Here is a 14,303-nt window from a genome sequence, read left to right on the forward strand (position 1 = left end):
TTGAATTATCACTAGGGTGTCCCATAGTGTAGTGGTTAGAGCAACAACCTTTTTTTGTTGGGAGAAACCGAGTAAGAAGGAAGATTTGTAGGATGTTATGATTCTATCTATCAAGCAACTTTAACCATACTTTCCCTCGTCCATGTTCCCCGTAAGTGAATGCCAATTGAGAAGCTACCACGAGAATTGAGCTTGTAATGTAACATAGAATACATTCAACTGTGCGCGAAGCCTAATAATCTAAGATTGGTCAAAGGATTTTCACTTCCCCATCTGAAGCCTAACTTCAGAGAATCATGGCTCCATACATACAATTGTCCGTCTAAAGCTTTTTTTTTTGGGGGGGGGACTTGATTCTAAACCCTTTTTGTTGTCTGTTTTACACCACTTTCACACCCCCCCCCCCCCACCTACTCAATTTAATTTTGGTTTAGGGGGGAGGCTTTCAAGGGGGGCAAATTCCTATGCACGCCCCTGTTTTCATTACCTTGTTGTAATAGGTGTTCCATCATGAGATTGGTGATTCCTTCGCAGATCCAAATAAAATTCCTGGCAAAAACAAAATTCGGATAATTAGATCACATAAATTTTTTTTTTTTAAAAGTAAAAAATCAACATGTTTAAATTGGACGTACGGACATTCTGGTAATGGTTATAGAGTTGCTGCGCTTTCTAAATCATACCTAACTACTACAGGAATCACCATGCAAAGTTTGAAATCGATAGGACAATTCTAACATGCCTAAATTAACGAAAAAAGCTATCTGTCTCAGACGTACGGACAGACGGACGGACGGACGTACGGACCGACCCTAATTATAGAAAAGCTTCGCTTTTAAAAATGAAAAGCTTGTAGTTTAACAGTTTTCAAGACAATAACTACTAAACAAGGATGACAACATACATCAGTAGCGAAGCACAAACAAACAATGGAAAGGACAAACGGACAAAGTAAGTTATAGAGCAGATATTCAGTTCTCATAACAAAGGAAAAAAGGTGAAAATATGCAAAATCTCAGATAAATTTACGAAAAACTTTGAAAAAAAAAGGTTTTATGTTCTTTGAATGCAATGTCATAGGAATCTTTGTTAAAAAGTGATTGTAAAACATTAAGTACCTACCAGAAAATTTACAGTTTAATTCCCCTCCCTCCATTAAATATATACCAACCTTTTTATGCAATACTAGCGGCTACGCCCCTAGAAGCCTCTAGTTGCGTAAGAGTCTCTTTATACGATACCTCGCAATGTTACGTAGGAGTCTCTATACTTAAAATAAAAATTTCAATTTATTATTATTTCTCTTAGGACGGTGGTGGTACCCTCCCCCAAAATAGTTATGAACCTTCCCGGGACCTATGAAAAGCTACCCTCTTTTAAGAAGAACCCAATCGGTTCAGCGGTTAGCAAAATCCTTCGTACAAACAAACGCATAGACATCCTGTTATTTTAGTATAAGGATAGAAAAAATTAAACCAATAATAAATATAAAATCATAGAAAATCAAGACTATTTTAAGCTTGTTTTTTTAGTATATCTAAATATTTTTTACCTGAATAATAAATATAAAACCATAAAAAGTCAAATCTATTTTAAGCATGTTTTTTATCAGTATATTTAAATATTTTTTCACCCTAACTGATTAATTTTTAAAAAAGAAATCTGATGTTAAAAACAAAAATTAATCAACAAAAAAAGAGAAAATCATCTTTATTTTTAGTTAAAACAAGGATGAGAACATCCATAAAAGCGAAGCTCTAAAACGGTACGACAGACGAACTCTGGTAGGGTGTCAGAACTAAATATACAAAATAAGAATATTTAAGTTTTAACAAAATATACGTAAATTTGATGCAACACTTCTTAAATACAGAATTATGTTTAAGGACATACGGACATTTTTAGGACTTGATTCAAATATGCTTCGCTTAAAATATTATAATTTATTGTAATTGCAATCAGTAATTTAAAAATCAAATCAATCGGATGATTATATCACATAAAAAATTGGTATTGAAAAAGCTGATAATCAACTTGTTTAAAATAAACGCACGGACATTTTTGTAACGATTATAGAGCTGCTACGTTTTCTATATCGTACCTAAAACTACAGGAATCATCATGCAAAGTTTGAAATCGATAGGACAATTCTAACATGCCTGAATTAACAAAATAAAGCTACTCGTCTACTCGTTACGTAAGTATGGACCTACCCTAATTATAGAAAAGCTTTTAAAAATAGTTAGAAAGAAATAAGAAGTTTTATAATATTCTATTTTGGTCTAAAAAATAATGAAAATTTAAAAATTAACCTTTCGGTAAAAGATATAGAATATCTAGATGCATACTCTATATACAAATCAATAGAAAAACAGTTGAGGAAAAATCTGGCTAACTATAATACAAAGTAGCTTGATGTATGTCCGTCTGTCTGTCCCTTAAGATCTCGGTAACCACTGAACCAATTGGATTCTACTCTTCAGGGTATATACCTATTGGTCCTGTGGTGGTTTTAAGCTATTTTCTTGGGGGGTGGGACACCCCCAACCCCCCAAAAACAAAAAAAATCCCCCCCACTTTTTTTTTTGTAAGAAATATCCTTGGTCCTTTAGATTTCCTTTGTAGAAGATTTCCTTTGTGGATTATTTCCTTTGTAGAAGATTTCCTTGGTCCTTCTTATTATTTTTTTTTTTTTACAAATTTCACCTTACACTTTTTTTACCATCTCTTGGGGCAAAGCCCCTAGAGGCTAGGGGCGAAGCCGCTAGTCTATAATACAAAGTGGCTTGATGTCTGTCTGTCCGTCCGTCTGTCCCTTAAGATCTCGGTAACCACTGAACCGATCGGTTCCTACCTTCTGGTCCTGTGGTGGTTTTTGGCTATTTTCTTGGGGGTGGAACAACCCCCCCTCCCAAATTATATTTTTAAAAAAAATTACGAATACACTTGCATTTTTATTCTCAGCTGGGTAGGTAATATAATATGTAATTATACCTCTTGGGGCAAAGCCTCTAGAGGCTAGAGGCGAAGCCGCTAGTACTAAATGTGGAAAAGCTTTGCTTTAAAAATTACCTTTATAACGTCTCTTGCTTCTTTGTTCAGCTTTGGGAAACATGTCTTGCGGGCGTAAGCAATATATTTCCTAAATAAAAAAGAATTATCAAAAAAACAACAGATCTATAGTATAGATGTATATACAGACAACTACCTCCATTCATTTTTCAAAGACCCTTTTCGTCTGCTTCTAAATTGTTTTCTGCTACTTGGCTGTGTTAATATAAGCGAAACCATTGTTTGATTATCAATGACCCAATAGAATGGTTGCACAAGACGGTTGCGACGGGGAGATATTATATAGTTATTTAACCCTTTCTTCCTTTCTCCCTCTAGTATTTTACTCTAATAGCAAAACGTGTTTTGAAATTCTTGTCACGGTTGGACCCTCAGATGTCAAAACTTTATTTTAGTGTTTGGCCAAAATGACTTTGCAATTGTATCTGTAAGTACGTCTAATAACACCCTTTGCTATTTTTAAAATCCTAGAAAATTTTTTTTGCAAGAAAATTGCATAAATTCGCAACCTTTTCTAGAACCACTACATAACTAAAGTTTTAAAACTTTTTATATAAAATCCTTTTTACAAAAAATATCAATAATTACTTAAAATTAAACCTGAAAGAAAAAAAATCTCATTACACGTGTTAATTTGCATGTTTTAGGTCTTTTTTTGAGGAAAGTATAACTTCCACATTTTTGACAATAATTATATTTTTTTAACATTTCAAAGTAAAATATAATAAAACTTAAACGATTTTTCTTGAATTATCAGTTGAAAATTTCATCAAACATGCAATTTAAGTGATGAAAATTTAATAAAATCATTTTTTGAATGTTTAGAATTACCAATTTTCTACATTTAAAACAAAATGTTAACAAAATTTAAAAACATTTTAACATATAACTTCAAAAATCAATAACATTTTATAAAAAGATGTTTCAAAAAATAAATCATTAAAAGGTATTAAAATGCATTTCAAATTACTTAAAATTAAAACGAGAACATCTTTTTACAATGTATTCTGTGTAATAGAGTTTAAATGACATGATTAGTGAATGAAATATGTCCTAAACTCATTAAGCCTTTTTGTGACTATATTAAAAATAATTTATTTTGTTTTATAGTGTTTTTTTATTCAAATATTTGACAAAATTTTCCCTACGTCAATAAAATAAAGTCAGTTTTTTACTGTTTCCAGGTTTTTCTTTATAATTATAATAACAATTAAATATAATATAAATCTTCATTATCTTTTATTTGAATTATCATACACATTAAAATGTAAAGTATAAGCTAGAATAGCACTTTTTTTAACGAATATTTTAATGACATTATATCAAAATAATTCCTCTTAAATATCACACAACATATGATTGGGAAGTATAGCCATTTCTTGGAGGTATAATATTTACAAAAATACCATTAATTCTGTTTTTATCAGAAGTTAAAAAAATTTAACAATTCTAAAACAATGGTTGGCTGTCTAGATATTGAGTACACTAAGACTACGGCTCTGTTCTATTGAAATAACGTTGCAAAAAGAGGGGTTCTGAAAGTAATCTACCTAATTATTTTTAAAGAACCAACAAGTACTGTCAGTATCTTTTTTCTTGTAATCTAGCAGACAATCAAATCATAACACAATTTTCATGATAAAATATTCAGGTTTCTACTTCACATTTTAAAAAATATACTGATCAATAAAATGTTCAAAATTTTACTTTGTACTAATTGAAAAAATATGTTGTAATTCTTATTTTAAAGTTACATTTTTATCCCTGACAAAATCATAGACGACTTTTAAAGGCATCTTATCTAAACTTTTTGAAGAAAAACTTAAAAACGTTAATTAAGTATTAAAACTATTTTCTTCGATTTTTCTGAAGTTATTATCGCATTCTATGGGTTTTTTATTATCATTTACTTATATCGAAAGTGCCAAACATTGTACCCTAACTTATTCATTTAATAAAAAACCAAGCGTGTTGTATAAAATCTGGGTGTGTGTGTGTCTGTCTGTACCGAAGGATTTCCTTATCCGCTAGACCGATATGGTTCTCCTTTACAATGTAGCTTCTCATAGGTCCTTGGAAGATTAATAGCCACATTTATTAAGATTATATAATTGTATATTAATTTTGCTCTACTGCAGTCATATGAATTCCTAATTAAGGTCTATCGTTTAAACACTTAAGTCTTTAAAAATATATTTTGGGTATAGTCCCTTTTGTGAAAACGCCTCTTAAAGGGCGTTTCGTCGTATTTTTACGAAGGCTTTTGATAGGTTATTTTAGGTTAGGTTATATTAGGTTAGGTGATGGCCCCGCAGGGTTAGAGCCCCCCGCGGGGGCTAGAAATAGGAGAAAAGCTTCTATGAAAATACGAAGAAACGCCCCTTAAGAGGTGTTGCCACGAAAGGGACTCTTACACTATATTTTTAATTCACTTTTATGTCTTCTAATGTTTTTATGATTAGACTTTAGATTTAAATTCAATAGGATAGCTGCTCTATATTACTTTGATTAGGTGAGTCCGTCTGTCTGTCTGTCTGTAATTAGATTTCTTGAGTTAATTAATGTTACTCGCCAAAGTAAAAACAAGGATGACAACATCCATAAAAGCGAAGCTCTGAAACGGTAGGACAAACGGACATTAACACTTGTGTAATGTCAGAACTGAATAATCAGAATGCGAATGTATAAGAGTTAAAGCAAAATTGTAAGTAAATTTGTTGAAAAACTGCTTGATACAGGATAATGATTATGGACATACTTACATTTTTAGGACTTGATTATAGAGTTGCTTCGCTTATAATATTGTACTTTGTTGTCCCAGGAATCAGTATACCAAAAATCAGACCAATCGGATAATTAGGTCACATACAAATTTGTTGTTAAAAATGTAAAAAAAATCAACATGTTTAAAATGGACGTACGGACATTCTGGTAATGATTATAGAGTTGCTACGCTTTCTAACTCGTACCTAACTATTACAGGAATCACCATGCAAAATTTGAAATCGATAGGACAATTCTAACATGCATAAATTAACGAAAAAAAACTATTTAAAAAAGTAAAAAAATCAACATGTTTAAAATGGACGTACGGACATTTTGGTAATGATTATAGAGTTGCTACGCTTTCTAAATCGTACCTAACTACTAAAGGAATCACAATGCAAAATTTGAAATCGATAGGACAATTCTAACATGTCTAAATTAACGAAAAAAGCTATCCGTTACGGACGAACGGACGGACGTACGGACGGACGGACGTACGGACGGACCGACCCTAATTATAGAAAAGCTTCGCTTTTAAAAAAAGTCAATACAAAACTACCTAGTTAGGTATAAATTAGGGTATATATCTAAATAATACGGTTGGGCCGGATATCCGGTCATTTTCGATATCCGGCCGGATACCGGATATTAAAACTATCCGGTTACATGAAATCCGGCTGATTTTTGACGCCGGATATCCGGTCGGATATCCGGTCGGATATCCGGTAAATTGCCGGATATCGAACGTTGGCCAGATATCCGGCCGGAACCGGATATCCGGCATTAGAAATCAGCCGGATATTCGGTATCCGTCCAAAACAGTATCCGGCCCAACCCTACTAAATAACACTTTGATTGCACCACCTTTGCCTTGATAATTGTGCATATGGTATTATGGTATTTTCGACTGTTTCTTGGCAAAGACATTTCTCCTACTTTTTCTTCTCTCATCACATCTGACATGCGCGACCAAAAGAATGAATGGTTTACACGAGGGAAAGCTCAGATTTAAATTACAATTTGAAGATTTGTATATATCGATCATAACCATCCTTGTTAAAAGCGAAGCTTTACTATAATTAGGGCCAATACGCCCGTATGTAAGTTTGCAACGGTTAGCTCTTTTCGTTAATTTAGACATGTTAGAATTGTCCTATCGAGTTCAAACTTTGCATGATGATTACTAAAATACTTAGGTACGATTTAGAAAGCGTTGCAAATCTATAATCGTTATCATTATGTCCGTACGTTCATTTAAAATAAGTTGATTTAAACTTTTTTGACAATTACATATTTATCCTATATAACTACTTTTTTGAATACTGATTACTAAGACAATAAAATACAAAACTGTAAACGAAGGATCTTTATAATCAAGTCCTAAAAGTGTAAGTATGTCCTTAAAACAGTATCCTGTATTTAACAGTTTTCCTACAAATTTAATTAGGTATAATTTGTTAAAATTTTTATGGATAATGTCATCCTTGTTTTCAAATTAATTTAGACTTAAAAAATAAATCCAAAATAAAAAATTTCATAAAGTTTTAAAAATCAATAATCATAAAAAATCATGAATAATGTATCAAAAAAATCATGAATAGTGTATCAAAAACCGAAGAGATTTTTTCTCCTGAAATGGCGCACAAAATATATATAATTTTGATTACTTTCCATGGTAATATTATTTTACAAAATTAATCCATAACAGAAAACAGAATATTAAATAATTGTTATTTCTTGCATCGTATTATAAACCGCTTTCCGCGGATATAGAATGTAAAATTATAAGATTAAAACTAGATTTTTTTAGCCCCGAGGTGCCGAAGGCACGAGCTAAAAAAACTGGTTTTAATCTTGGGAGACCACTGTAGTCATCGTGACTTAAAAACCAGAAGGCGAAACAACAAAGCAAATGTGTATTTTTAAAAAGCGAAGTTTTTTTTATAATTAGGGTCGGTCCGTCCGTCTGGAACAGTTAGCTCTTTTCGTTAATTTAAACAGGTTAGAATTGTCCTATCGATTAAAAAGCGTAGCCACTCAATAATCGTTCCCAGAAAGTCCGTACGTCTATTTTAAACATGTTGATTTTTAAATTTTTTTAACAGCAAATTTGAATGTGGTAACATTATTAGATTGATCTGATTTTTGGAATAATGATTCCTAGGACAACAGAGTACAATATTATAAGCAAAACATCTATATAGACAAGTCCTAAAAATGAAAGTATGTCCTTAAACATTATCCTGTATTTACGCAATTTTTAATAAATTTACTTAAAAATTTGTTTTAAAATTATACATTTAAATTCTGATTATTCAGTTCTGACACTCTACAAGTGTTTATGTTCGTTTGTCCTACCGTTTCAGAGCTTCGCTTTTATGGATATTGTCATCCTTATTCATAATAAAATGAATTAACTCAATTAAAAATGAATATAACTAAAACTTTTAATTGGGCAATTTAGTCTGTTTAACTGTTGGTTAATGTTCAGTTTTATTCAGGGAGGAAGGAGACATTGAACACCTGTAACTAGGGCCGCAAATCCGCCAAATTTTTGAGCCGGATTCGGATTCTTACAAAAATCTGCCCCACAAAAAAGCGCATTAATTCGTGAATTGCAGATTCTTTTTTTTGCGGATTGCAGATTTTTAGATTGTGGACTCAATATTTAGCAATATTTTCAAAGGTCTTTTTATCAATAAAAAAAATTCTAGCCCCTACCGCGGCCATTTTAACCTTTACTGAATCTAACCTAAAATAGCATGAAAAGCTTCTGTGATATAGAATACAAAAAAAACCTTAGGATGCTACCCACCATTTTACTAGTGGTTTAGAAACAATAAAATACTTTTTTAGTTTTTTGTCCTCCACATTTAAAACAAAATTTTTTATAGTGCTTTAAAATCATAAAAATCAACAATCCGTATCCGCAATTGGTATAGCTGGTGTACCTAAGTATAGCTGGTGGAACAGGATCCTCTGCAATGCCATCTCCGGGTCTGGCGGTCAACCTGGCCTCCAGGGGTAAGTCTGCCTCGTTGCCATCCAGGTTCATCAGCTCTTCTCTTGATCTAAATTATAATAAAGGTTAAAATCAATGTCTATATTCCTATTTGTAGCGAAGGATTCTTCTAACCAGTGAACCGATATGATTCTACTTTATCTTGAAGCTTCTCCTACGCTCTTAATAGTTTTATTTCTGGGGAGAGTAACACCACCCTCCCAAGAGAAAATGTCCCTAGAAAAAACCTTTAGAAAATTTCTGTTTAAAACTGAAATTGAAGTTGGGTAAGAGTCGACTTCTTCCTTCGCATAAAGCCTCTAGGGACGTAGCCGTTAATTAATTATAATTTAAAATTTGTATAGCGTCTGTTTGCAGAACTAATAATCTTGCAAATAATAAGGATTAATTTATTTTTAAAGAAATCTAGTATTGAAACAGAGAATTTACTGATGATAATAATATTTTTAGATGGAAAATTTTTAATATCCGAAAGATAAAATAAAATATTTTTGTTTTAACTAATTCTTTCTTTCACTCTTTTATCTATAAATAGTTTAGGTATAAAATAAAAAATAAGACAAAAATAAAATAAAAAACATTTTTTTCGCTGAATTTTCGTCTTTCATCTATTTATTTTTATCCTGGATAATTTGTAAAATATACATGGATATTATGACAGAGAAAAAATTGTCGTCAATTTAGCTTGTTAACATGGAACTCGTTTATTGGTCAGTTCATTCATCCAGTAGGAGGATAGGGGATGGGGTAAAGGGGGTGAATTTAGGTTTTCGCTATTTTAGCTCGCTGCCTGCTTAGACAACATGAAAATCTAGTGAAAGATCCAAGTAATAATATATTCAAATATAAAATGCTCTTTGAGAGGGGGAGGGGTGTTTGCCTGAGACCCCAAGAGCAAAAATATAGGATTTGTTCATTAAGCCAAACCTATTCGAAATAAGGATATATAATGCATCAAAAGGCAACGGTGTAGTTTGGTATCAATGCATTGATTTAGGAAAAATAATCAAAATTTTATTACTTGGATGTTGCACCAGATGTGCTCTAATACAGAGATACTCGCAGCTGGCTAAATTAACGATACCCCCTATCTAACCCTTTCACCCCACCCCTCCCCTCCTACTGGATGAACGGACTGACCAATTGATACAGTCCAAATCAGCGGCCTAGAATGACAACAAATTTTCCTTTGTTAACATATCCACGTATTCTATATCCATTAGACTAACAGACTAGCACAGGAATCATTACCTTCTGAAAATATTCTCACTATTGTTGTTCTTACTCTTTCCTTTCTTAGAGTGCATGTGCATCACGTGATCTACAATAATAAAACAAGATTAGTCTTCAAACTTTGCATGATGATTCCTGCAGTAGTTAGGTACGATTTAGAAAGCGTAGCATCTTTATGATCATTACCAGAATGTCCGTACGTCCATTTTAAACATGTTGATTTTCTACTTTTTTAACAACTAATTTTTATCAAATTATCCGATTGATCTGATTTTTGGTATGTTGATTCCTGGGACAACAAAATACAATATTATAGGCGAAGCAACTCTACAATCAAGTCCTAAAAATGTAAGTATGTCCATAAATATTATCCTGTATCAATTTATTTACAAATTTGCTTCGACTTTTATACATTTATATTCTGATTGTTCAGTTCTGACACTCTACAAGAGTTAATGTTCGTCCGTCATATCATTTCCGAGCTTCGCTTTCATGGATGTTGTCATCCTTGTTAATTATACTTATTAATACCATATATGTTGTTAAATTAATCTGGTAAACATTTGTTGGATTCGATGCCATGCTTGAAATAGAATTCTTCAAGTATTGAATAAGATTAATATGGAATATAAACAGTGCCTTTCAAAAACTGAACCCCCTCTTCCGTATTTGTAAAATAAGTTTTAATAAGGGTAGGGTCTTAGTTATTTCCTATGACTAACCCCGGCGGGGAGCCTATATATTAGAATCCCAATTTTTGGTCAATTTTGGAATCCGAATCCGTATCCGGAATCCGTTTTTAATAGCGGATTCAGATTCTTAATTGGTAAGCTAAAATTAGCGTCTTTTAACATTAATTTTTAGGACATATGTAGCACTTAAATTTTTAATTTAAAAAGCCTTAAAAAATATTGCTAGTATCCGGAATCCGCGAGAATCCGCCTTTTTTTAGCGGATTCTTGTAAGAATCCGAATCCGGTCCAAAAATTTGACGGATTGCCATGCGATGCATTACTCCGCGGTAAGTGCCCAATATAACTTATTCTAACCTGACCTAAAATAATAAACAAACAAAAAACTTATCACTCCTAATTTCTATTTTTTCCAAAAAAGAAGTATAACCTTCCTAATATTTTAAAGGTTTTAAAACTACCTACGTATTTTGAAATGCATCATAAGGCGAAAAAGATACATTTATCTTCCAAAATCTGGTATGAACAAGTACTTTTTGGTGAAATAAATCTTCATAAAACCTCCGCATTTAAAAAAAAACTAAATATAATATACTATCCTATTCCTAAAAGTACATAAGTTAAATTTTAATCTCCTGGATATCAAAATAAATTTTTAAATTTTCTAATAATTTATAAAACTGACTAGAGGCTACGTCCCTAGCATCTAGGGGCTCTATTTTATAAAGGATATGGATTGGTAGAAAAATAACCTAAAATCATACCAAGACTGTTTTAATAAAGATAAAATAGCTTAGAACCATCCTATGACCTATAAGAAGCTTCACTGTAAAGGAGGACCATATCGGTTCAGCGGTTAGCGAGATCCTTCGCTATAGACAAAAAAAAATCTTACTACTTTATATAATTGGATATTGTTATAGCATCAAATGTAATATTTAAGTCTAATAAAAAGCATCAATTAAATTTCATTTAGCATTTTAGACTTCAACAAAGCGTTTAAGGCACAACTAGCAGAAGATCATTTTTAAAATCAGATCAAGGCGAAGCTTTTTTATAATTAGGGTCGGTAAGTCCGTCCGTCCGAGACGGATAGCTTTTTTCGTCAAATTAGGCATGTTAGAATTGTCCTATCGATTTCAAACTTTGCATGGTGATTCCTGTAGTAGTTTGTTATGAACGATTTAGAAAGCGTAGCAACTCTATAATCGTACGTTGCTTTTTTACTTTTGTAACAACAAATTTTTATGTGATCTAATTATCCGAATGTTCTGTTTTTTGATATACTGATTCCTACAATATTACAAGCAAAGTAACTCGATAATCAAGTCCTAAAAAAGCAAGTATGTCCATAAATATTATCCCATATCAAGAGGTTTTTCAACAAATTTACTCGCAATTTTGCTTTGACCATTATTCATTTATATTCTGATTATTCAGTTCTGACACTATACAAGTGGTAATGTCCATTTGTACTATCGTTTTATAGCTTCGCTTTTATGGATGTTGTCATCCTTGTTTAACATAATATTATATCTTATTTTTAGCTTAAAAAGTGAACAATAAGATCAAATTGAAAACTGAGTGCTAGTTTTGTAAAATAACTTGTTGGCCTTATTCGTCTGCTAGCAAATTGCATTCTGTTCTTTTGTAGTGATTCGGCTGTGTTTATATTTCCGACGCTATTAGCTGATTTCAAAGACCCAATACAAAATACTCGCTATGTGGACAGAATTACATATAGCTCATGCCATATCTATTCTTTCACTTTCAAGTTAAGAGATAAAATCAACCTTATTCGACGTTCACTCAAAGCCCAAAAATAATGGACTTAAAAGTGTATTAAACTGTATATAAGACATTTGCGAATATATTGATACCATTAATTTGCCTCTTAGATAGAAAAAAGTATGTTTTTTTAATATTTTTCTCTTGCTACAAATCAAATTTCAAATTTGAGTCACCAAAAATGCTAAACTAATTTTTGCTCTAGAAGAATCAATTTTTGGAGTTAGAAAGTGCTTAATACCTCATTTTAATCGCCTGGCATTGCTTTATAATATACAGGTAATGACTTGTTTTTTTATGGAACAGCTGACTAAAAAATCGAGGTTTTGTGATAAACCCACTTTTGTTGTTGCTCCATAAATGATATTTTTTTCCCCAATTTTTTTGGCTGTAAAGAAGCTTTATATATTCATATAACATCCACCTAAATTTGACTTTTGATATTTTATTTATAACATCACCAGAGGGAATTGAATTTTGGAAAAAAAAAATCAATTTATATTTTACACTGCTATGCATTGTTCTTGTTCTTGTTTCTAAAAAAAATTTATATTATAAAAAAGAGAATTATTTAACGCTTCTATAGGTATGTTTATCATTTTTCTAGGCTAAATATAACTATAATTACACCATTTTAAAGTTAGACATCATAACATATTAACACAATTATTGAATCGGTCTGTATTATTAAGCTGGCAACTCTTAAAACAGCTGCATTTCATTATCCTATTATATAAAGTAGTAATCTTTTTTGTCTTCAGCTTAAGATTTCGACCATTACAGTAACTATTGAGTTCTTTGTTTTATGGATGCTTCTTATAGGACCCTGGATAGTTTTGGAATTTTGAAAAAAATATCAATTTATATTTTACACTGCTATGCATTGTTCTCGTTCTTGTTTCTATAAAATATTTTTATAATTAAAAAGAGAATTATTTAATGCTTCTATAGGTATGTTAATCATTTTTCTAGTCTAAATATAACTATAATTTCAGCATTTTTTAAACATCATTATATTCAAGTTATTGTAATTTTTAAATAAAATAGCAATATCAAGAACTATTGGAACAATTTTTACCATGCAAAACAAGGTGTTATAAAGTGTAGGATCCCTCACAATATCTATCTGTCTGTCTATAATGCATTACACATGTAATGCTAATAGAGAGGATGCTATAGGAGTGCTCTTATAATGTGAACTTCTCATAATTGTATGGGCTTCCTGAAACCAGAGACCATAAAGTTGGCCTAGTCACTACAAGGGGGAGTGCAGGAGTATCCAGTGGGAGGTGCTTGTAAAAGGATAATTTTTTTTAGGGATGGGGGTAATCACCCCCCGTAATATACTATGGGGGGTATAAAACCAGCCTTTTAAATTTTTTTAATAGGAGTAAAGAAAATCCTTAAAACTTACAAATCTAGGAATCAAACTAGCACCCCAACCAATAATCGGTTCCATGCCAAATGTAGGAGTGGAAAAACATTGGAGGGACAAATGCTTGAGTCGCAAACATCAGAGTGGAACAAACGCAGGAGTGGGACAAACGTTGGAGTGGACAAACGCAGGATTTTTGGGACAAACATCTGAGTGGACAAACACAGGAGTCCCAAACTTTTTTTTAATTTTTAATTTTTTTATACAAACACAGCCCCCCCTACCTTTGTCCCATTACTTTTCTTAGTTAGGTTAGGTTAGGATATAGGCTAGAGGCTGCATTATTTTGTAGACA

The 14,303-nt window shown here is 31.8% G+C and overlaps 1 protein-coding gene across 1 annotated transcript in view; it reads right to left on the minus strand.

The window, feature by feature from the left end:
* Positions 1-14,303, minus strand: part of LOC145325922 (DNA helicase MCM8-like) — a 106,174-nt gene that overhangs the window by 4,512 nt on the left and 87,359 nt on the right. The window contains exons 24-27 of the mRNA XM_080168931.1: positions 10,112-10,181; positions 8,790-8,909; positions 3,073-3,142; positions 488-549 (exon numbers count right to left, since the gene is read on the minus strand). Coding sequence (XP_080025057.1) covers positions 488-549; positions 3,073-3,142; positions 8,790-8,909; positions 10,112-10,181 — 322 coding nt within the window. The remainder of the gene's footprint in view (positions 1-487; positions 550-3,072; positions 3,143-8,789; positions 8,910-10,111; positions 10,182-14,303) is intronic.

This window comes from Acartia tonsa, chromosome 8, assembly GCF_053477335.1.
Source record: "Acartia tonsa isolate MP-2025a chromosome 8, ASM5347733v1, whole genome shotgun sequence".
Lineage (NCBI taxonomy): Eukaryota > Metazoa > Arthropoda > Copepoda > Calanoida > Acartiidae > Acartia > Acartia tonsa.